Source organism: Erythrolamprus reginae, chromosome 12, assembly GCF_031021105.1.
Source record: "Erythrolamprus reginae isolate rEryReg1 chromosome 12, rEryReg1.hap1, whole genome shotgun sequence".
Lineage (NCBI taxonomy): Eukaryota > Metazoa > Chordata > Lepidosauria > Squamata > Dipsadidae > Erythrolamprus > Erythrolamprus reginae.
Window position 1 is genome coordinate 7,398,935 of NC_091961.1, and position 22,393 is coordinate 7,421,327.

The 22,393-nt window shown below is 42.5% G+C and overlaps 1 protein-coding gene across 1 annotated transcript in view; it reads right to left on the reverse strand.

Moving 5' to 3' along the window:
* STC1 (stanniocalcin 1) overlaps positions 1-15,848 on the reverse strand; it is a 38,780-nt gene extending 22,932 nt beyond the window's left edge. The window contains exons 1-2 of the mRNA XM_070765053.1: positions 15,477-15,848; positions 8,224-8,366 (exon numbers count right to left, since the gene is read on the reverse strand). Coding sequence (XP_070621154.1) covers positions 8,224-8,366; positions 15,477-15,603 — 270 coding nt within the window. The 5' untranslated portion in view covers positions 15,604-15,848. The remainder of the gene's footprint in view (positions 1-8,223; positions 8,367-15,476) is intronic.
* Positions 15,849-22,393: the final 6,545 nt, after the last annotated feature.

Sequence of the window (22,393 nt, forward strand, 5' to 3'; positions counted from 1 at the left end):
GTTTCAATTGCCTTCCACTGCTCGCTGTTTTTTCTGGGTGGCATCTCCCCTCGCAATAGGGGAGATAGTCTCTCTGGCTCCAGGCCTGCACCATGGCCCCCGTTTCAGTAGTCCCCCCGACGACGGGCGCCCCCACCATTTGGCACCACAGCGTCCCGGGACTAGATTTAACGCTGAAGGGTCCAGCCTTGTTCAATCTTGGTGCTCAGACCCGGTAGTATTTTCCAACAACAACCACCCGAAAGACACTCCAGAGCTACAGGTATCAAGGTCTTATTGGGGGTGCTCTCTCTCCAGCCTCCAAATCTCCCCATCCTATCGAGCACGGCAACAGAAGAAGGCAACATACAGTGGGGGGGGGGGCGGCTGAGTTCTAATTAGCCGCCGCCATTCCCGCTTCCCAGCTGATCGGTCTGACAGTCTTTATAGCAAAGGAGACAGCGAAGAAGACAGAAGACACACAGAAGACACGCAGCAAATGATCACCCTCCAAGCCACCGGGCTGCAAACGAGCTGTAAATGGGCTGTCCGGCGCCTCCGACTCCCTCCCGACAGCACAACACAGCTCAGCTGTAAACAGCAGCCGCCATTCCGCCGCGTCTCTGTCAATCCGGCTCCGGGCGTGTTCGCGGCCAAACAGCTCACCCCTGCCGCGAACAACGCTGAATTCAGGTCTTCGGAAGCAGGGACACCTCACCTCCAAGCAGGTTGCTCATTTGATGTGGGGGTTTCTTTCTATATTCTCTATATTTCTGATGTTTTAGCCGTAGTCCGGTGGAGCTATGATTCCACCCTCCTTCCCCCACCGGAACCGGAGTGTGTTCAGTTCTAGATTGTTCTGGTCACACCACAAGGATAGTTGTTCAACTTCCGGTCTGTATGCAGATGTTAGCAGTACAAACATTTAGCTAGGCCAGTATTATGCCAGTAACTGGAAGACCAGCCCCCCAGTGGTCAGAGAGGGGCTGCCCACTGCTGGCGCTACCGGTCTGCACCTGGTGGCATGTACTCGCGGCACGAGATACAGCTCATCTGTTTGGAACCCATATCGCATCTCAGACATTAACACCCTTGAAAATGTCCAGAGATACTTCACCAGAAGAGCCCTTCATTCCTCCACTCAAAACAGAACACCCTACGAGACTAGACTTACAATCCTGGGTCTTGAAAACTTAGAACTACGACGCCTTAAACATGATCTAAGTATTGCCCACAAGATCATGTGCTGCAATGTCCTGCCTTTCAAAGACTACTTCAGCTTCAACCACAATAACACAAGAGCACACAACAGATTCAAGCTTAACATTAACCGCTGCAAACTTGACTGTAAAAAATATGACTTTAGTAATCGGGTTGTTGAAGTGTGGAACTCATTACCGGACTCCGTAGTATCATCCCCTAACCCCCAACTCTTTACCCTTAGACTATCCACGGTTGACCTCTCCAGATTCCTAAGAGGTCAGTAAGGGGCGTACATAAGCGCACTAGAGTGCCTTCCGTCCCCTGTCCTATAGTCTCTCCTACATCTCGTATTTCTTCTCTACTATATCTTCTATAACCTTCATTGTGTATTATTGTGTATTGGACAAAATAAATAAATAAATAAATAGAAACATAGAAGACTGACGGCAGAAAAAGACCTCATGGTCCATCTAGTCTGCCCTTATACAATTTTCTGTATTTTATCTTAGGATGGATAAATGTTTATCCCAGGCATGTTTAAATTCAGTTACTGTGGGTTTACCAACCACGTCTGCTGGAAGTTTGTTCCAAGGATCTACTACTCTTTCAGTAAAATAATATTTTCTCATGTTGCTTTTGATCTTTCCCCCAACTAACTTCAGATTGTGTCCCCTTGTTCTTGTGTTCACTTTCCTATTAAAAACACTTCCCTCCTGGACCTTATTTAACCCTTTAATAAAAATAAATAAAACATCTGCGCAGAAGCAAAACTCTCCATTCGCTCAGGACTGCCAAAGCCTCCTTAAGCGCAACCGAAAGGCTCCTCTGGCAGCCCAGAAAAGCCTGAGATGGCTGGGATTAAAGGAGGAATGGCAGGAAACTGGCCGGGCCTTCGTGCCGCTCTCAAATTGCCTGGGAATTTTTTCCAGGCTCAGGTTCTCAAGTAGAAAATGAACCAAAAAAATCTTGAGCACCCGGTTCTTATGTGTACAGAACTCTTTCTTTTAACAGAATGGAATTGTAGAACTGGACCAAACGCAAAAGATAATCTGCAGAAGTCTAACTTTCGACGATACATAGGGAAGACCATTTAAAGCATTTATGGGAGGACAACATCTTTAAAAAGTTTAGAATGAACCCACAATTCCCATAGATAGGACTAGTCTATCATTATACAGCTCTTACAGCTCTCTACATCGGGCTACCTTTGAAAAGTGTTCGGAAACTTCAGATCGTGCAGAATGCAGCTGCAAGAGCAATTATGGGCTTCCCAAGTTATGCCCATATTACTCCAACACTCCGCAGTCTGCATTGGTGGCCGATCAATTTCCGGTCACAATTCAAAGTGTTGGTTATGACCTATAAAGCCCTTCATGGCATCGGACCAGAATATCTCTGGGACCGCCTTCTGCCGCATGAATCCCAGCGACCGATTAGGTCCCACAGAGTTGGCCTTCTCCGGGTCCCATCGCCTAAACAATGTCGTTTTGCGGGACCCGGGGGACGAGCCTTCTCTGTGGTGGCCCCGACCCTCTGGAACCAGCTCCCCCCTGAGATTAGAACTGCCCCCACCCTCCTTGCCTTTCGTAAACTCCTTAAAACCCACCTCTGCTGTCAGGCATGGGGGAACTGAGATAACTTCCCCAGGCCTATATTGTTTATGTATGGTATGTTGTGTGCATGTTTTTTAAATTATGGGTTTTTAGTTTTGTATTGTACATTGTTTTTCTATTACTGTTGTGAGCCACCCCAAGTCTATGGAGAGGGGCAGCATACAAATTTAATAAATAATTATAATTATTGCTAGAAATGGTTAACTGTCACTTCCTTCCATGAATAAGGAATGATTCAGTCATTCTGAATACCCATTAACAGAACATTCTGGCTTGGAGACCTGGGGTTGCCTGGCCTATAACCAAAGAAATGTTCACATCTGACCATGTCACAGGGAGATGCGTTCTGTTTCACCCCACATCACCCATTGTTTGCATTCAACAAACTCTTCAGTCAGTACCAATTGCTGCAGCTATTAAAACGGAAAGTCAGCTAGATTAGATTTAGATTAGATTTATTGGATTTACATGCCACCCCTCTCCGCAAACTCGGGGCGGCTCACATCAAGGTAAAAACAATACATAACAACAAATCCAATACCCACCAATCCAATTACAATTTAAGCTAAAAAATTCATAAAAAACAACCCCAGAATATTAAAAAACAAGCACACAATCAATCTAACACCAAAACAACATGGGCAAGGGGGAGATGTTTCAGTTCCCCCATGCCTGACGGCAGAGGTGGGTTTTAAGGAGTTTGCGAAAGGCAAGGAGGGTGGGGGCAATCCTAATCTCAGGGGGGAGCTGGTTCCAGAGGGTCGGAGCCACCACAGAGAAGGCTCTTCCCCTGGGTCCCGCCAGACGGCATTGTTTAATCGATGGGGCCCGGAGAAGGCCAACTCTGTGGGACCGAACCGGTCGCTGGGATTCGTGCGGCAGAAGGCGGTCCCGGAGATATTCTGGTCCGGTGAAATGATCCCACAGAAACAGCAATAGAACTTATGTATACACTGCTCAAAAATAAATAAATAAAGGGGACACTTAAACAACAGAATATAACTCCAAGTAAATCAAACTTCTGTGAAATCAAACTGCCCACTTAGGAAGCAACGCTGATTTTCAATCAATTTTACCTGCTGTTGTGCACATTCAACTTTGTACAGAACAAAGCATTCAATGAGAATATTTCATTCATTCAGATCACATACAGATAGAATTGTCAGCTATCAATAAAATTAACTGCCTTGGAAATGGCCCTGTGTTGGGCCGAGAGGCAAATAAGGAGCTGTGATGTTCCTTCAATACACCAGGGTGATTCGACACAAAAATATGTAACCCTTCCCTGGTGCAGAGCTGAAGGGATTGGATACTGTAGCCTAGAGGATAATTCTCTGCCTTACAAGGCAAAGGTTGCAGGTTCAAGTCCCAGTGGGTATGGCTAGCTGATGAGGCCAAAATAAGGCCGAAATAGATCTATCCTAGTCTCCCTTAATTTTCAAATTCAGCAAAAAAACATGTGATATATATGTATATATTAGCACTGATAATACCACTCCACAGTGCCTTACAACCCTCCATAAGTGGTTTAGAGGGTCAGGATATTTCCCCAACAATCCATGTCCTCATTAATAACTTGGCTTCACTCCCCCCTCCCCCCAAAAGAAAGATTGTCAAGGCAAATTAATATAGGCCTTAAAACAACATTTTCTCTTCCCCTCTGAATTTTGATCTCATGAGCACCAGATGTATTAACTAGAGGTCTGGCTGTTTTAACACCAGAGAGAGCACCAGTACTAGAGAAGGAAGGACAATAAAAAAACTATTAAGTATTCAATAAATAGTGCATAAACTTACTATCCCCACAAATCAGCCCATTACTGGTTTGATGGTTTCACAGCCCATCAATGGACCTAGCTCACGAGGAGATGATCTCAAACAGGACCTTCAAAAAAAAAACAAAAAACCCCAAAACCCCCAAAGGAATTTCCTAATACAGCTGAAGGCATGCTAGTTCACACAAAAATATGTAGATAGGACTAAACTTTCCTATAGGTTATTACTGAATGTTGCAAGATTCCTATTCTCTTATATAATGACCAACAATTTCATTGATTATGCTGTTTATTTTTTCCCTCTTTTTATATTTTTTAAAAAATTTGGTTATTTACATTAAAAAAGACATACAAACAGTGAACAAGATAAAACAATACAACGACAGCTATACATCTACACCTCTAGGGTTATCAATTGCTAATTTATATCAAAAGATATCTATTTATGCTTATACAATTCCTAAGATTAACATAATTGATTCTTTAACATAATTGATTTATGCTGTTGATTCTTCAGATGCAAAAGAGAGATAAGTTTACAAGTGCTACTATTATTGCTCAATCAAATCCTTTTTAAAAAATGTAAAATTTATTTATTTATTTATTTGTTTGTTTATTTATTTATTAGATTTTTATGACGCCCCTCATAAACTCAGGGCGGCTAACAACAATAATGAACAGCATATAACAAATCTAATGTTAAAATAATTAAAAACCCTTATTTAAAAGCAAACATACACACAAACATACCATGCATAAATAAAATGCAATCAAGGAAAGACCATAGACTTAAATATAAGAATCACAGTTACCAGTTACCTCTATCTTAACCAGTGAAGAGCTTCAATTTTTTTTTACTACCATACTGTGGGTGTGGCCTATTTTGTGGGTGTGGCTTGCCGCCCATGTGGCCAGGTGGGAGTTCCTTGACGATCATGTGACCGGGGCGGCTTAAAAGTTATGTGACTGGATTAAAGGTGGTCAACTTGATGTCACTCACGTCCAGGGTAGGGTGCCTGGCCTTTCCTCGCCTCAAAGTTTCCCCATTTATTTCCTATTACTGAACATGCAAAATATACTATTTAATTCTATGTATATATGTCATATGTGTACCTACATATTACACACAGGCACAGAAAAATATACATTGTCTCCTATATAAACTGTATGTGTATGTATACACACATGTACACAACCACAGCTCTTCTAAAATAATACACATTCAACTTCATTTACTGTGATAGGAAAAACATACCCAGAGTTTAGGAAGGGAAAAAAAGAAAAAAAAAAATCAAAATTTTTCAACTGGTTCTGCATAACTGACCAACATTTTTCTACCAGTTCTGCGAACCTGACTGTACCTGTAGGAGCCCATCACTATCTTAACCATAGAAACATAGAAGACTGACGGCAGAAAAAGACCTCCTGGTCCATCTAGTCTGCCCTTATACTATTTTCTGTATTTTATCTTAGGATGGATCTATGTTTATCCCATGTTTGTGTGTATGTTTGCTTTTAAGTAAGGGTTTAAATTCAGTTCCTGTGGATTTACCAACCACGTCTGCTGGAAGTTTGTTCCAAGGATCTACTACTCTTTCAGTGAAATAATATTTTCTCATGTTGCTTTTGATCTTTCCCCCAACTAACTTCAGATTGCGTCCCCTTGTTCTTGTGTTCACTTTCCTATTAAAAACACTTCCCTCCTGGACCTTATTTAACCCTTTAAGATATTTAAATGTTTTGATCATGTCCCCCCTTTTCCTTCTGTCCTCCAGACTATACAGATGGAGTTCATTAAGTCCTTCCTGATACGTTTTATGCTTAAGACCTTCCACCATTCTTGTAGCCCGTCTTTGGACCCGTTCAATTTTGTCAATATCTTTTTGTAGGTGAGGTCTCCAGAACTGAACCATATCATGTGAATTCATATCATTTGAATTCTAGTTATAACAATGGCTATACTCAAAGGTGTCTACACCTGCAAGCGAACTCAAAAATCTTTACAGGTCGCCTTCAACTTACAACCATTTGTTTAATGACCAAAATTAGGACAGCGCTGAAAAAAAAAAAGTGACTTGTAAAAAGTTCTTGAATTTAGGATTGCGACTGAAGGTCACATGATACATATTCATGGATTTACAATAGTTGGAGCATCCCAGGGTCATGTAACCATCATCCCTTGAAACCTTCCTGCCAGCTCCTGACAAGCAAAATCAACGAGGAAAATTTGATTCACTTAACAACCAAACGTTCCACTTAACTTAAGTGTGATTGGACACACAAGGAATTTGTTTTGGTGCAGATGGCCTCAGTGTACATCAAAGAAAAAAGATACATTTGTCAAGACTCATGAGGTACAACACTTAATGATTGTCATGGGGCACAAATAAGCAACAAGAAACAATCAATATTAATTAAAATCGTAAGGGTACAAGCATCATGTTACAGTCACATTCGAGAGCATTTCACTGTCGGTGCCACTTGGCAACCATTTCATTTAGCAACAGATGTTCTGGTTCCGATTGGGGTTGTAAATGAAGGACTACATAACCATTACAGAGGTACCTCTACTTACAAACTTAATTCGTTCCGTGACCAGGTTCTTAAGTAGAAAAGTTTGTAAGAAGTAGCAATTTTTCCCATAGGAATCATTGTAAAAGCAAATAATGTGTGCGATTGGGAAACCATAGGGAGGGTGGAGGCCCTGTAGATTCCTAGAGAGGCCCCACGGATTATTCTCCCCACCTTTTCCGGCCCTGTTTCCTCCCAGGAGATTCCTAGAGAGGTCCCAGAGGCTTCTTCCACCCGTTTCTGGCCATGTTTCCTTCCAGGAGATTCCTAGAGAGACCCCACAGATGCTTCTCCCCACCTTTTCTGGCCCTGTTTCCTCCCAGGAGACTCCTAGAGAGGCCCCACAGATGCTTCTCCCCACCTTTACCGGCCCTGTTTCCTCCCAGGAGATTCCTAAAGAGGCCCCACAGATGCTTCTCCCCACCTTTCCCATCCCTATTTCCTCCCAGGAGATTCCTAGATAGGCCCCACGGAGGCTTCTCCCTGCCTTTTCCGGCCCTGTTTCCTCCCAGGAGATTCCTAAAGAGGCCCCACAGATGCTTCTCCCCACCTTTTCCATCCCTATTTCCTCCCAGGAGATTCCTAAAGAGGCCCCACAGATGCTTCTCCCCACCTTTTCCATCCCTATTTCCTCCCAGGAGATTCCTAAAGAGGCCCCGCAGAGGCTTCTCCCCACCTTTTCCAGCCCTGTTTCCTCCCAGGAGATTCCTAAAAAGGCCCCACAGAGGCTTCTCCCTGCCTTTTCTGGTTACACTTTCCAAGGCTGGGGTTTGTAAGTGGAAAATGGTTCTTGAGAAGAGGCAAAAAAATCTTGAACACCCGCTTCTTATTTAGAAAATTAGTAAGTAGAGGTGTATATAGGTAGAGGTACCACTGTATATTGTTCCTCACATCTAAATCCTCCTCAATCCCCAGAGGAGATGCTAGGGATGAAGTTTGAGGTCTTTTGCATACAAAAAAAGAGATGCTCTATTTTATATGCAATTGAATTTTATATCTTCACGAGCCAAAGCTGCTTCCCGGCCTATCAGAAAGCCTGCTGCGCATTAAAAAAAAGGATATTATTCAAATCTCTACTGTACCTGAGTGTCAAATTTAGCAGCACTGTACAGGAACGACTTGCAGATGTCATACATGCCACCAGTGTCACATGTAGAGTTTTCCAGACAGGCAAAAGCCCCACATCCCACTTGGAGGGCACTGTTTAGGCACCGAACCACATCAGCTGCAAAGAAAAGGGGGAACAAGAAACATTTACAATATAAAGATAAACTCCTTCTTTCCTCTTTTACCATTTCTCTTTTTTCCCCCTTCATAGTTCATTTTAAGTTATAATCTTAAAATTTCTATATATTTTTAAATGTTTTAGATGCGTTTTTACTTATTATCTTACAATTGATATCTCTAAGTTTTTTATAAACAATGATGGAGTTAGTTTTTTTTTCTTATTTACTTATTACAAATATAAAGATGACTTCTACTTTGAGAGGAGTGATTGTTTACATCATAGCACAAGGTTCTATCACACTTGGTTCAACTTGAGCCGCTTTCGGCTCAACTGGTGGCTATGGGTATCTGGCACATTTGCTGATGGCTCTCCTGGACAGATTTGATTTATTACTTATTAATTTGACTTCTATGTCGTCCAATCCCAATGGGACTCAGGGCGGCTTACAACAATAAGGGGAAGAGCCTTCTCTGTGGTGGCCCCGGCCCTCTGGAACCAACTCCCCCCAAAGATTAGAATTGCCCCCACCCTCCTTGCCTTTCGTAAGCTGCTTAAAACCCACCTCTGCCGTCAGGCATGGGGGAACTGAGATCCTCTTCCCCCTAGGCCTTTACAATTCTATGCATGGTATGTATGTATGTATGTTTGGGTTTTTATATTAATGGGCTTTTAATTGTTTCTAACATCAGACTACTATTGTACACTGCTTTATTGTTGCTGTTAGCCGCCCCGAGTCTCCAGAGAGGGGCGGCATACAAATCCAATAAATAGATAGATAGATAGATAGATAGATAGATAGATAGATAGATAAATAAATATAAAAATGCATTACAATAATTTTAAAAAATCAATATTAAATATTAAAACAATAAGAACCCCAATTATAAAACTCACAGAGCAAGCAATCCATCCAGTTTAAAGTAACTGAATTTAAACATGCCTGGGATAAACATAGAGAGTGGGGCAAATTCATTTCCAATGGTAGGATGAAGAAAATGTCCAACTCTAAACTCAGCTAAGCATCAGAACTGAGCATTATTTTCCAAATCGAACAAGATGCTAAAGCTATTTGGCGATCTAGCAAAAGTGGTGCAATTCTATCAGACCATAACCAACTTGTACCATTTTTCTATACGCCTACCCACTCAGAGAATATTTTTATATATTACTTCTCTGAAGGAAATAATTCTCTCAAGGTCCTCTACAAAATCAGTACAATCTGATTGAGGTCAATTTGACCATAACATGACAACCCAAGTAATTTCAAATCTCATTCAGAATCGCAGCAGCTTACAAAAAGCAGCGTCGGATATATGAAACGTTGAAATATCTGCCTAACACAATTACTCCTATGGGATTGGGCGGCATAGAAATCAATTGAATTAAATTAAATTAAATAATCTACTGTCCACCTTGGCGAACCATAATATAAAAAACATACCACCGCTTTATTAATATGGACCAATTTTATAAAGGGACACTTTTGAAAATGACCACGTTGGATTGTGAATATGGGATGGGAACATAGCGGAGGCAAAGTATCTTCACTTTTGTTGGTTTGACTGATGGGCGAACCGAACTCGCACTATTCGGGTCCGTACCTAATTTTGCGGTGTTCGGTATGCCGAACATGAACATGAATTTTTTTGAAACTTCAGGCAAAGTTCGGAGTCGAGTTCCATGGAATCCAGGAAGTGATCACCTTGGCGTCCTTAGCAACCTGCCGGTATACGTGATGTCAAAGCTCCACCCCCGGAATCTCTTAGTGGGAGGCATTCCCGAGCTCCTTTAAAGGGAGGTCTTTTCACGTAAAAATAAACATTGTTATTTTTATGAAAAAGGACGCCGCAGCGGTGCTGCAAGCAAAGGGCGGTCTTTCACGTAAAATAAACATGTTTATTTTTACGTGAAAGGACCTCCCTTTGCTTGCAGCGCCGCTGCGGCGTCCTTTTTCGTAAAAATAAAAATAAATAAAAATAAAAAATCCGTAAAAATAAAAAACGATGGGATTCCAGGGACGGAGCTTTGACGTCACGTAGCGTTCAGAGTTCGAGTTTGGTTTGGGTTCGGTCGAACTTTAGAAACATAGAAGTCTGACGGCATAAAAAGACCTCATGGTCCATCTTGTCTGCCCTTATACTATTTCCTGTATTTTATCTTACAATGGATATATGTTTATCCCAGGCATGTTTAAATTCAGTTACTGTGGATTTATCAACCACGTCTGCTGGAAGTTTGTTCCAAGGATCTACTACTCTTTCAGTCAAATAATATTTTCTCATGTTGCTTTTGATCTTTCCCCCAACTAACTTCATATTGTGTCCCCTTGTTCTTGTGTTCAGTTTCCTATTAAAAACACTTCCTTCCTGAACCTTATTTAACCCTTTAATGTATTTAAATGTTTCGATCATGTCCCCCCTTTACATTCTGTCCTCCAGACTATACAGATTGAGTTCATGAAGTCTTTCCTGATACATTTTATACACGTTTGGGTTCGCCCATCACTAATACCGATCATTCAACACGCGACCTCACATCTCCCCTCCTTCCCCCTCTCCCTTTATGCAATTTTCTTATGAATTAGCTATAGCATTTAGACTTATATACCGCTTCGCAGTGCTTTACAGCCCTCTCTAAGCAGCTTACAGAGAGTAAGCCTATTGCCCCCAACAACCTGGGTCCTCTTTTTAAATTAATCTTGGAAGGATGGAACTAAGAGTCCACATTGAGCCTACTGAGATTCAATCTATCAAACTACTGGCAGCTGGTGATCAGCGGAAGTAACTTGCAGTACTGCATTCTAACCACTGCATTTGAGCTCTATATTGAATTGAAGCTAGTACTGTATCCGCTACAGATTATGAAATGAGCATTTTATCATATAGCTCTACTCCATAGTTCCAGATGAAGGCCATCTATGAGCAAATGTGTCCTAATAATTAATAATAATAATAATAATAATAATAATAATAATAATAATAATAATAATAAGGCTCGGGGTGGCTCACAAGACAATAAATTAGAAAGCCATTCCTAAAGATGAGTTTTAGAAAGTGAAGTACAGATGGAAAGATTTTTGTGTAAAGGCAATGGAAAGTCCCGGTTAAATTTTATTTATTTATTATTTTTAATAGGAAAGTGAACACAGGAACAAGGGGGCACAATCGGAGGTTAGTTGGGGGAAAGATCAGAAGCAATGTGAGAAAATATTATTTGGCTGAAAGAATAGTAGATGCTGGGAACAAACTTCCAGCAGACGTGGTTGATAAATCCACAGTAACTGAATTTAAACATGCCTGGGATAAACATAGATCCATCCTAAGATAAAATACAGGAAATAGTATAAGGGCAGACTAGATGGACCATGAGGTCTTTTTCAACAGTATGCTTCTATTTATTAATTGGATTAATATCCCACCCTTTCCAAGGACTAAATGTTGCACTAGGGCCACGGAGACCCAGATTTAAATCGGTTCTTGATCTTCGAAAGCAACCAAGATCTTTTGGTCCAATTTGAAAGGAAGTTGTAAAATTGAGGAAAGGGAAAAGATCAGGAACTTCCATCTTGAGTCAGAGCTGGGATATACAGCATTTTGTAAGACATCATATTAAAGAAATGACATTATTTATCGCAAATGAACACTTGAATGAAGTAAAACTAACAATTTGAAGTTAAAATGGCCCTGAACCAGCGGCTTATGACCATTGCAGCATCCCCCAAGGTCATGTGATCAAAATCTAGATGATTGGCAACTCTATGCATTTGATAATGGTTGCAGCATTCTGGAGTTACGTGATCACCACTTGCGACTTTCTTAACCAGCTTCTGACAAGCAAAGTCAATGGGGTGGACACTCTCTTAATGACTTTGCAATGCACGAAACTCTGCAGGGGTTTGCTTAACAACCTTGGCAAAAGAAGGTCATGAAATCAGTCTCAGTTAACAACTTTGCTCGGCAACGGAAATTCTGGTCCCAACTGTAGCCATAAACTGAGGACTAGCTGTATGCAGACATTTTGTTCCAGCAGCTTTGGTATATATATAAAATATGCTAATATTGCCTTTTAAAATTATTTTCCCCCCACACTGCAAGCTGAATTGATTGATTGATTGGATTTATATGTCGTCCCTCTCCAAAGACTTGGTATGGCTCATAACATATTGGCGGAACCCAGAGGAAGATCCTTCTCTGTGGTGGCTCCGACCCTCTGGAATCAGCTCCCTCCAGAGATTAGAACTGCCCCCACCCTCCTTGCCTTTCGTAGACTCCTTAAAACCCACCTCTGTCATCAAGCATGAACTGAACATCTCCCCCTGCCTATGTAGTTTTCTGTGTATGATATGACTGTATGTATGGTTTTTATATATTGGGGTTCCTTGCTTTTTAGACTTTTGAAATGTACTATTGTTATTTTAGATTCTAACTATTAGATTTGTCATTATATATTGTTTTTATCATTGCTGTAAGCCGCCCCGAGTCTACGGAGAGGGGTGGCATACAAATCTAATTAATAATAATAATAATAATAATAATAATAATAATAATAATAATAATAATATACTTAACTACATACCACCTTTGAATCACACACCAGGGGTCCCTAAACTTGGCAACTTTAAGACTTGTGGACTTCACCTCCCAGAATTCTCTAGTCAATTTAGCATAGCTGTGGCTGGAGAATTCTGGGAGTTGAAGTCCACAAGTCTTAAAGTTGCCAAGTTTGAAGACCTCTGCCTTGCGTCTTCTTTTCTACCCAATCACCTTTTAGGCATCAGGAATATCCTCAAGTTCCCTTTTCTTCTTTCTTTAAAAAAGAAACACTTTACTAAGGTACGTTGCAGGAGATCAAGGAATGTTGGAGGGCAATAGCAGTAATTTTTTAAATATATATATATATATTAACCTTTACTTGTATTCTAGACCCTTGCAAGTGGAGTCTTTAAACCAGAAGCATTCTCTTCCAATGCTATTAGAGGTGCCAAGTGAAAGAGAGAGAGAGAGAGACAGAAATATTGAAATCAGGAGGTATCCTGGACATCCGCTTTCTCTTATGATGTTTCCATGGATTCAACTTAGAACTTTGCAATCTGCAGGTTTAATAAGCATTGGGGCTCTCATTGTTTTAGACACCCTGGAAGAACGGAGACCCTAGGTTTCTATAGTAACCAAGTACAAAAGGAAATTGAGCAAATACTCCAGCATCAGTGCTGCAGAGCCCTGCGGATCTGAAATAAAAACCATTCCCCTGGCAAGTGTCAGATTAGGGGAGTGGAGTTTCCTTGGGTTGAAAATTAAGATGCAAGTGATATCTTGCCATAATTGGAAAGCGGAGAACCTCCCGGTGTTAAAAGTCTTCCGTTTTAAAAGGAAGCTCGTTGGGGGCACTAGGATACACACCTATGGAAAACCCAAGCTCTGCGTGACAGGTAAGGCGAGGCAAAAATGTTGCTGAAAGAAATGTGAAAAGTTAAAAGCCTCCTGGAACCGGCATTTATGCTCCTTACTTAAGCATGGATGGTGGTTGCTTTCTTTCTCTCTCTCTCTCTCTCTTTTAAGGGCATCTTTTCCAGTCCTGGAATTTTCTGTCTTTGGAGAAGAAGCCAACTAACAGAATAACGTTGGAGAGTGGGGTGGGCGGATTTAACATTAATTTTGCAAATAAGGAGTGGTGGCAACCTGCTTCGGTTAACTTCTGCAAAGGGCAGGGCTTAAAGAGGGAATGCCCAGAGGATGAAGCGCAGCGAATCTAACTCCAAAACCATCCAGGATTTCGGAAGCCGGGCTGTCATTTGCAAAGGATGGGATTCTTAGTTAATAAAGTGGTATGACAAAGGCTTGCTTTTGTGCCCCTCTGAAGACCCTCCCCGCCATCACAAGGGAGCGCTTGACTGCTCCCTCTCATGCCCCAAGCAGCCAAGCCTAACCAGTGGGCAGAGACCTCCCCCCCCATTTCACCCCCCCCCCCACTAGAAAGTTGTGCAAGCTTCCCCCTTGCAAGCTTGACTCAGTCTTTTATCCTTCCAAGGTGGATAAAATGAGGACCCGGATTGTTGGGGGCAAGAGGCTGATTCTGTAAATCGCTGAGAGAGGGCTGTAAAAGCTCTATGAAGCGGTATATAAGTCTAAAGGTTATTGCTATTCCCTCCCTCCCTCCTTCCTTCCTTCTTTCCTTCCATCCTTCCTCCTTTCCTTCCAAGGTGGGTAAAATGAGAACCCAGATTGTTAAGGGCAAGAGGCTGATTCTGTAAATCGCTGAGAGAGGGCTGTAAAAGCAGGATGAAGTGGTATATACGTCTAAAGGTTATTCCTTCCTTCCTTCCTTCCTTCCTTCCTTCCTTCCTTCCTTCCTTCCTTCCTTCCTTCCTTCCTAGGTGGATAAAATGGGGACCCAGATTGTTGGGAGAAAGAGGCTGATTCTTTAAACCGCTGAGAAAGGGCTGTAAAAGCACTATGAAGCGGTATATAAGTCTAAAGGTTATTGCTATTCCTCCCTCCCTTCCTTCCTTCCTTCGTGGATAAAATGAGGACCCAGATTGTTGCGGGAAAGAGGCTGATTCTGTAAACCGCTGAGAAAGGGCTGTAAAAGCACTATGAAGCGGTATATAAGTCTAAAGGTTATTGCCCTTCCTTCCTTCCTTCCTTCCTTCCTTCCTTCCTTCCTTCCTGGATAAAATGAGGACCCAGATTGTTGGGGGCAAGAGGCTGATTCTGTAAACTGCTGAGAGAGGGCTGTAAAAGCTCTATGAAGCAGTATATACATCTAAAGGTTATTACTATTCCTTCCTTCCTTCCGAGGTGGATAAAATGAGGACCCAGAATGTTGTGAGAAAGAGCCTGACTCTGTAAACCACTGAGAGAGGGCTGCGAAAGCACCACGAAGCGGTAGATAAGTCTAAGTGCTACTGCCATCGCACCCGGCTTCTTGGGTTTCAAGCAGAGGGACTTGCGCAGGAGAACCCCCCCACCCCACCCCAGCGCTGGTAATCGGAGCGAGCGCGCTTTAGCGCGGCCACAGCTGCTTGGCCACTCGGGTTCCCTCTCTGCTTCTCCCGCCTCCCCCTCTCCTCTCCCCCCCACCCTAAGGAAAAGGATCTGGAGAAGTTACCTGAGTTTTGGGCTGCCAGCCTGACCTTCCTGGGGCTGACGGAGGAGTCATTCTGCTCGAGTTCATAGGATGCCGAAGCAGCAGCGGCCACCGCCAGCAGCAGCAGAAGCGTGGGCTTTTGGCGCATTCTCTTAAGTTTCCGCCAAGTTCGCGCGGCGTGCTCGCTCGACTCCTCTCTCTCTCTCTCTTTCTTTCTCTCTGCCTCTCTCTCTCTCTCTCTCTGCCCACTTCTGCCGGCTTGAGCAAAGACACGGTTCTGGCTGTTGGAGAAAAGGAGAGGAGAAGGAAGAAGAGGAGGAGGAGGAGAAGACTCGCCGAATCAGCTCAACCAAAGACAGCTGCCCGTCTCTTTCTTCTTCTCTTCTGGCTCCTACTCGCTGCAGGTGACCAACCTGGAGCTTTTATAGCTTCTCTTATCTCCCCCCACCCCACCCCTCAAAGTCCTTCCCCGACCGGGAACCAATCGGGGGACGCGGTGGGCGGCCAATGAGAAGCGATGCTCATTCAAGCACAGGACGCCAGGAAAGTTCAGGGGAAGAATATTTTCCAACCTATTAAAAGGACCTCCGGACGGAATCTGAAGAAGAAGAAAAAAACCACCATAAAAACCCACGCGGGCACCGGGACCCACGCGTGGTTCATTTCCCTTAACACGTTTAAAGTGAGGTTGAGGGTCCTAGGCTTGGAACGGGGTCCCAAAAGGATGGTTTTGAGACTTGCATCCGTGTGGATTCGCTCCGACGCAGCGGGGAAGGAAAGGTGAAATCTTTTGTCAAGAACATTTGTCTTCCGAAGACCTGAAAAGGGGTAGAGGTTTAATAATAAGCACTCCCTGCAATATGAATGGAATTGGATAATAAAAGCAGTTGCATTGGAAGGCCCAGATGAAGGCAGCCCATGATAAAGTCCTCGGAGAGGGGCGGCGTAGAAATCCAACGAATAAATAAAAAAATAAATCTTTAGGATCAGCGTTACCCTGCTGTCTTCCTTACAGTCCACACAACTTATGTGTATGTGTGTATAATTTATATGTACGCTTATATATACAGTACATCTATATCCAGTGATGGGCTACCAAATTTTTTACTACCACACTGTGGGCGTGGCTTATGCATTTTGTTTCAACATCTTTCAGTGCAAATTGGGGGCTCTGGGGTGGAGCTCCAAATTTTGCTACCGGTACTGCGTTCCTGGCCGTTCCCGTAGGAGCCCATCCCTGTCTATATCTCTGTCTGTCTGACTGTCTGTCTCTGTGTCTGTCTGTCTGTCTGTCTGTCTGTCTGTCTATCTATCATCTACCTACCTGCCTGCCTACCTACCTACCTACCTACCTACCTACCTACCTACGTACCTATCTATCACCTACCTACCTACCTATCATCTATCTATCTATCTATTTATTTATTTATTTATTATTTATTATTTAGATTTGTATGCCGCCCCTCTCCGAGGACTCTATCTATCTATCATCTACCTACCTACCTACCTACCTACCTATCTATCTACTTACTTACCTACGTATGTATGTATGTATGTATGTATGTATGTATGTATGTATGCGGAGAGGGGCGGCATACAAATCTGATTAAAGTAAAGTATGTATGTATGTACCGGTATGTATGTATGTATGTATGTATGTATGTATGTATGTATGTGTGCACGCAGGCGTATGTGTATGGATATGTATATGCATATGTGTACATTAATATATTAATATATAAATATAAATGTATATACATGTGTGTTTATGTGTGTGTATAAACATATTATGTATGTGTGTTATATATTTTTCCCGTCTTGTTTCTAAAACCTATGATTTTTTAATAGATTTTGGAGTTGAGTGACAGGATTCTTACTATCGATAGTTGCCTTTGAGATGGGAGAAACAGAAGTAGTTTGTGGAGTCCTTGGTGTTCCCTGAGCTTGGTTGTTTTTCTTGGTTCAATTTCATCACCCAAACTAGGTAACATCATCAATGCTAGAACAAACCCCATTCCTTACTAGCCCTGATCATACCTAATCTAGGTAAGCAAACATCTGTAGGAAAATCAACCAAGCTCAAAGACCCCCTCCTTCAACCATGAACTACAATAGACTAGACTAGAATAGACTAGAATAGACTAGAATAGACTAGACTAGACTAGAATAGAATAGAATAGAATAGAATTGAATAGAAAAGAATTCTTTATTGGCCAAATGTGATTGGACACACAAGGAATTTGTCAACCAAGCTCAAAGACCCTTCCTTCAACCATGAGCTACAATAGACTAGACTAGACTAGACTAGACTAGACTAGACTAGACTAGAATAGAATTCTTTATTGGTCAAGTGTGATTGGACACACAAGGAATTTGTCAACCAAGCTCAAAGACCCCTTCTTCAACCATGAACTACAATAGACTAGACTAGACTAGACTAGAATAGAATAGAATAGAATAGAATAGAATAGAATTCTTTATTGGCCATGTGTGATTGGACATACAAGGAATTTGTCTTGGTGCATATGCTCTCAGTGTACATAAAAGAAAATATACATCCCAGTACAGTATTTCTGACAGTTAGAACAATTAACCAGTGGAACAGCTTGCCTTCAGAAGTTGTGAATGCTCCAATAGTATAGTAATAGTAATGCAACCTTAGTGAATAGTTTGACAGTGGTGAGGGAATTATTTGTTTAGCAGAGTGATGATGTTTGGGGGAAAAACTGTTATTGTGTCTAGTTGTCTTGGTGTGCAGTGTTCTATAGCATTTATTTTGAGGGTAGGAGTTTAAACAATTTATTTCCAGGTTGCAAGGGGTCAGTAAATACTTTCCTTTGTTGAGACATAAGGAGTTTAGCAGTGAAAATTTTAGGTTGCAGGATTCTGCAGAACTTCAGAGATTTTCATTTGGTGAACATTAGCCTGGTAAATAAATGCGCAATATCCAATGACTGCTAAGTGATAGGGTAGATGACAGAGTCAGGCCTTTTAAAATCTTGTATTAAACAAGTCCTAGAATCATTTGTCATTGTCCATGCTGGCTGGGGTTGATGGGACTTGAGGTCCAAACCATTAGGAAGGCATGGTGTTGATTTTCTCTGTTGTGGGCAGTTCCCCATTGATATTCAACCTATGATAGCCATTCATTTCTCTTAAATTATTTCTTCATATTGCAGTGATCTGCCAATCAGCCTGTGTATGTGAGTCTACAGCACCGGGAACTTAACAGTGGAATGGGAGGACAGAATCCATCAAGATGTATTTTTTTCCCCAATAAGATATACAGAGGTACCGCTACTTAGAAACTTAATTCGTTCTGTGACCAGTTTGTTAAGTACAAAAGTTTGTAAGAAGAAACAATTTTTCCCATAGGAATCAATGTAAAAGCAAATAATATGTGTGATTGGGGAAACCACAGGGAGGGTGGAGGCCCTGTTTCCTCCCAGGAGATTCCTAGAGAGGCCTCATGGAGGCTTCTCCCTGCCCTTTCCAGCCCTGTTTCCTCCCAGGAGACTCCTAGAGAGGCCCATGGAGGTTTCTCTCTGATTTTCTGGGCCTGTTTCCTCGCAGAGATTCCTAGAGAGGCCCCACAGAGGCTTCTCACTGTCTTTTCCGGTTACAGTTTCGGAGGCTCGGGTTTGTAAGTGGAAAATGGCTCTTGAGAAGAAAAATCTTGAACACCCGGTACTTATCTAGAAAAGTTTGTAAGTAGAGGCACTCTTAGGTAGAGGTACCACTGTACTTCTATAATATTCTCCACAGTTCCTCTACAAGATAATTATGTAAAGCAATGATATTCAAATGGGGAAAAACCTAACATTTATTACTGTCCTTCTCCCTCTTTCACTGATTAGCTCCAAAAATCTTTAGCAAATTTCATTTGTAGCAGCAGGCTTTTAAAAATATGGACATGCTATATCTAATAGATGACTTGTGTTCTTTACAATTGCAACATTCATGTGATTGTTCTAACCCAAGAGTGGAAAAGAGAGTCATAAATGAAAAGTAGAAAAGTTTGTAAGAAGAAGCAATTGTTCCCATAGGAATCAATGTAAAAGTAAATAATGCGTGCGATTGGGGAAACCACAAGGAGGGTGGAGACCCTGTTTCCTCCCAGGAGATTCCTAGGGAGGCCCCACGGAGGCTTCTCCCTACCTTTTCCGGTTACAGTTTACGAGGCTAAGGTTTGTAAGTGGAAAATGGCTCTTGAGAAGAGGCAAAAAATCTTGAACACCCGGTTCTTATGTAGAAAAGTTTGTAAGTAGAGGCGCTCTTAGGTAGAGGTACCACTCTACTTCTATAATATTCTTCACAGTTCCTCTACAAGATAATTACGTAAAGCAACGATCTCTCTTTATTGTTGGGTAGATTATAGCATTTAGGAGCAATGAACCAACTGTAGGGACAATGCAAGCCCAGTTGCTGAAGACCTCTTTTCTTGGTGATGGAAAGAATGATCTCAGGGGACCCTGAGGGAGACAAGGGAGAGAGTCTAAGGAGAAGGGTGGTATAAAAATCGAATGAATGAATGGATGGATGGATGGATGGATGGATGGATAGGTAGGTAGGTAGGTAAATAGAGATAGATAGATAGATAGATAGATAGATAGACAGACAGAGATAGAGAGAGAGAGAGAGAGAGAGAGAGACAGATAGACAGACAGACAGACAGAGAGAGAGAGAGAGAGAGAGAGAGAGAGAGAAATAGACACAGAGAGAGAGAGAGAGAGAGAGAGAGAGAGAGAGAGAGAGAGAGAGAGAGAGAGAGAGAGAGAGATAGCACAATCTGGCAGCCCACTACTGCACTGGTCTTCAGAGTTTTACAAAAGACCAGGAGGAAGGAGGCGGTATGTATCTCTGAAGGGAGTTCGTTCCAGACGGCCAGGGCCACCACAGAGAAGGCTCTTCCCCTAGGCCCCAGACGACATAGTCTGGCTGATGGGACCTGGAGAAGGCCAACTCTGTGGGACCTAATCGGCCACTGGGGTGCATGGGACATTTGTAGGGGCCATTACGGGCCATTTGTAACCACAATGACAGCAAAATGGCAAAAGGGTATTTATTGCAGAGTCATCTAATGCCCACTCCTTTGTGGTGGCATGCTGTTCCCAACTAGATAAAAGGTAGATTTTCTTTCTGAAGCCATATGACATATTTTATCATTTACCTTCGCCTTGTCCTTTCTCCAGCAGATCTTAATGGCATGACATTAATGAAGAGACTTCTTGTAAAATTGCAAAGTTGACTCCGCTGTCTCTTTCTTAACTCCATATCTGATCTGCAGTCAAGCCATATCTTCTTACGGGCCCTTTTTAACAAATAAAAAAGAAATGAGACGATCAGATTAAAAAGCATAAAATTAGATACCTCGGAACAAAGAAGCCAGCAAATTAATGTGGAGATTTCTCCCTCTCCCTATTTACCGGAGCCCTGGAGTTCTGGATGGATAATTTCCACATGCCATTAACAGCTGTGAAATTGGTGTCATTCTTAAAGGTTAAAATAAAAACCTCACTTCTCAGCTGAGCTGCCAGACATTTCTTTGTCAGATCCCCATCTAAGTCCTGAATCAATATTCTTTTATCCTTTTACGTAAGTGTATTATTTTGAGATGATGGTAGCACAGACTCCACTTTCTGCATACTTTTCCCAAAACTATTTTTTCTCAATTGGTGGGGGGACTAATGGATGTTGTAATTTGTCCCCTTACTTTTCTTTTACTCTATAGAAAACTAGGGAGGATCTCTTCTGAAATATTTCCTGGTGGTCCCCTCATTCTGTAGAATGAAATATCCATATAATATGTTGGTTTTCAAGTGTCCACCTTCTTCTTCTATCCCCCAAGGTCATTCTCCCATATACCACACTTTGGATATAATGGTCTTATTTGGGGGCCTTTGGTTGTCTAGTTCAGTGATTTTCAACCTTTTTTGAGCCGCGGCACATTTTTTACATTTAGGTTTAGGTTTAGGTTTAGGTTTATTGGATTTATATGCCGCCCCTCTCCGCAAACTCGGGGCGGCTCACAACAATAATAAAAAACAGTACAGTACACAATACCAAATCCAATGCCCACCCATCCAGATTCCAATTGAAATTAATAATCTCATAAAAAAACAGTATATATAAAAAAACAGGCACACAGTCAGTCAATCAACAAAACAACATGGGCAAGGGGGAGGTGTTTTAGTTCCCCCATGCTTGACGGCAAAGGTGGGTCTTAAGGAGTTTACGAAAGGCAGGGAGGGTGGGGGCAATCCTAATCTCAGGGGGGAGCTGGTTCCAGAGGGTCGGGGCCCCCACAGAGAAGGCTCTTCCCCTGGGTCCCGCCAGACGACATTGTTTAGTCGACGGGACCCGGAGAAGGCCAACTCTGTGGGACCTAACCGGTCGCTGGGATTCGTGCGGCAGGAGGCGGTCCCGAAGATATTCTGGTCCGGTGCCATGAAGGGCTTTATAGGTCATAACCAACACTTTGAATTGTGACCGGAAACTGATCGGCAGCCAATGCAGACTGCGGAGTGTTGGAGTGATATGGGCATACTTGGAGAAGCCCATAATTGCTCTCGCAGCTGCATTCTGCACGATCTGAAGTTTCCGAACACTTTTCAAAGGTAGCCCCATGTAGAGAGCGTTACAGTAGTCGAGCCTCGAGGTGATGAGGGCATGAGTGACTGTGAGCAATGACTCCCGGTCCAAATAGGGCCGCAACTGGCGCACCAGGCGAACCTGGGCAAACGCCCCCCTCGCCACAGCTGAAAGGTGTTTTTCTAATGTGAGCTGTGGATCGAGGAGGACGCCCAAGTTGCGGACCCTCTCTGAGGGGGTCAATAATTCCCCCCCCAGGGTAATGGACGGACAGATAGAATTGTCCTTGGGAGGCAAGACCTTGGGCACATTGAGCGGGGGGAGGGTGGGGGCTAAAAAAAGTTTGG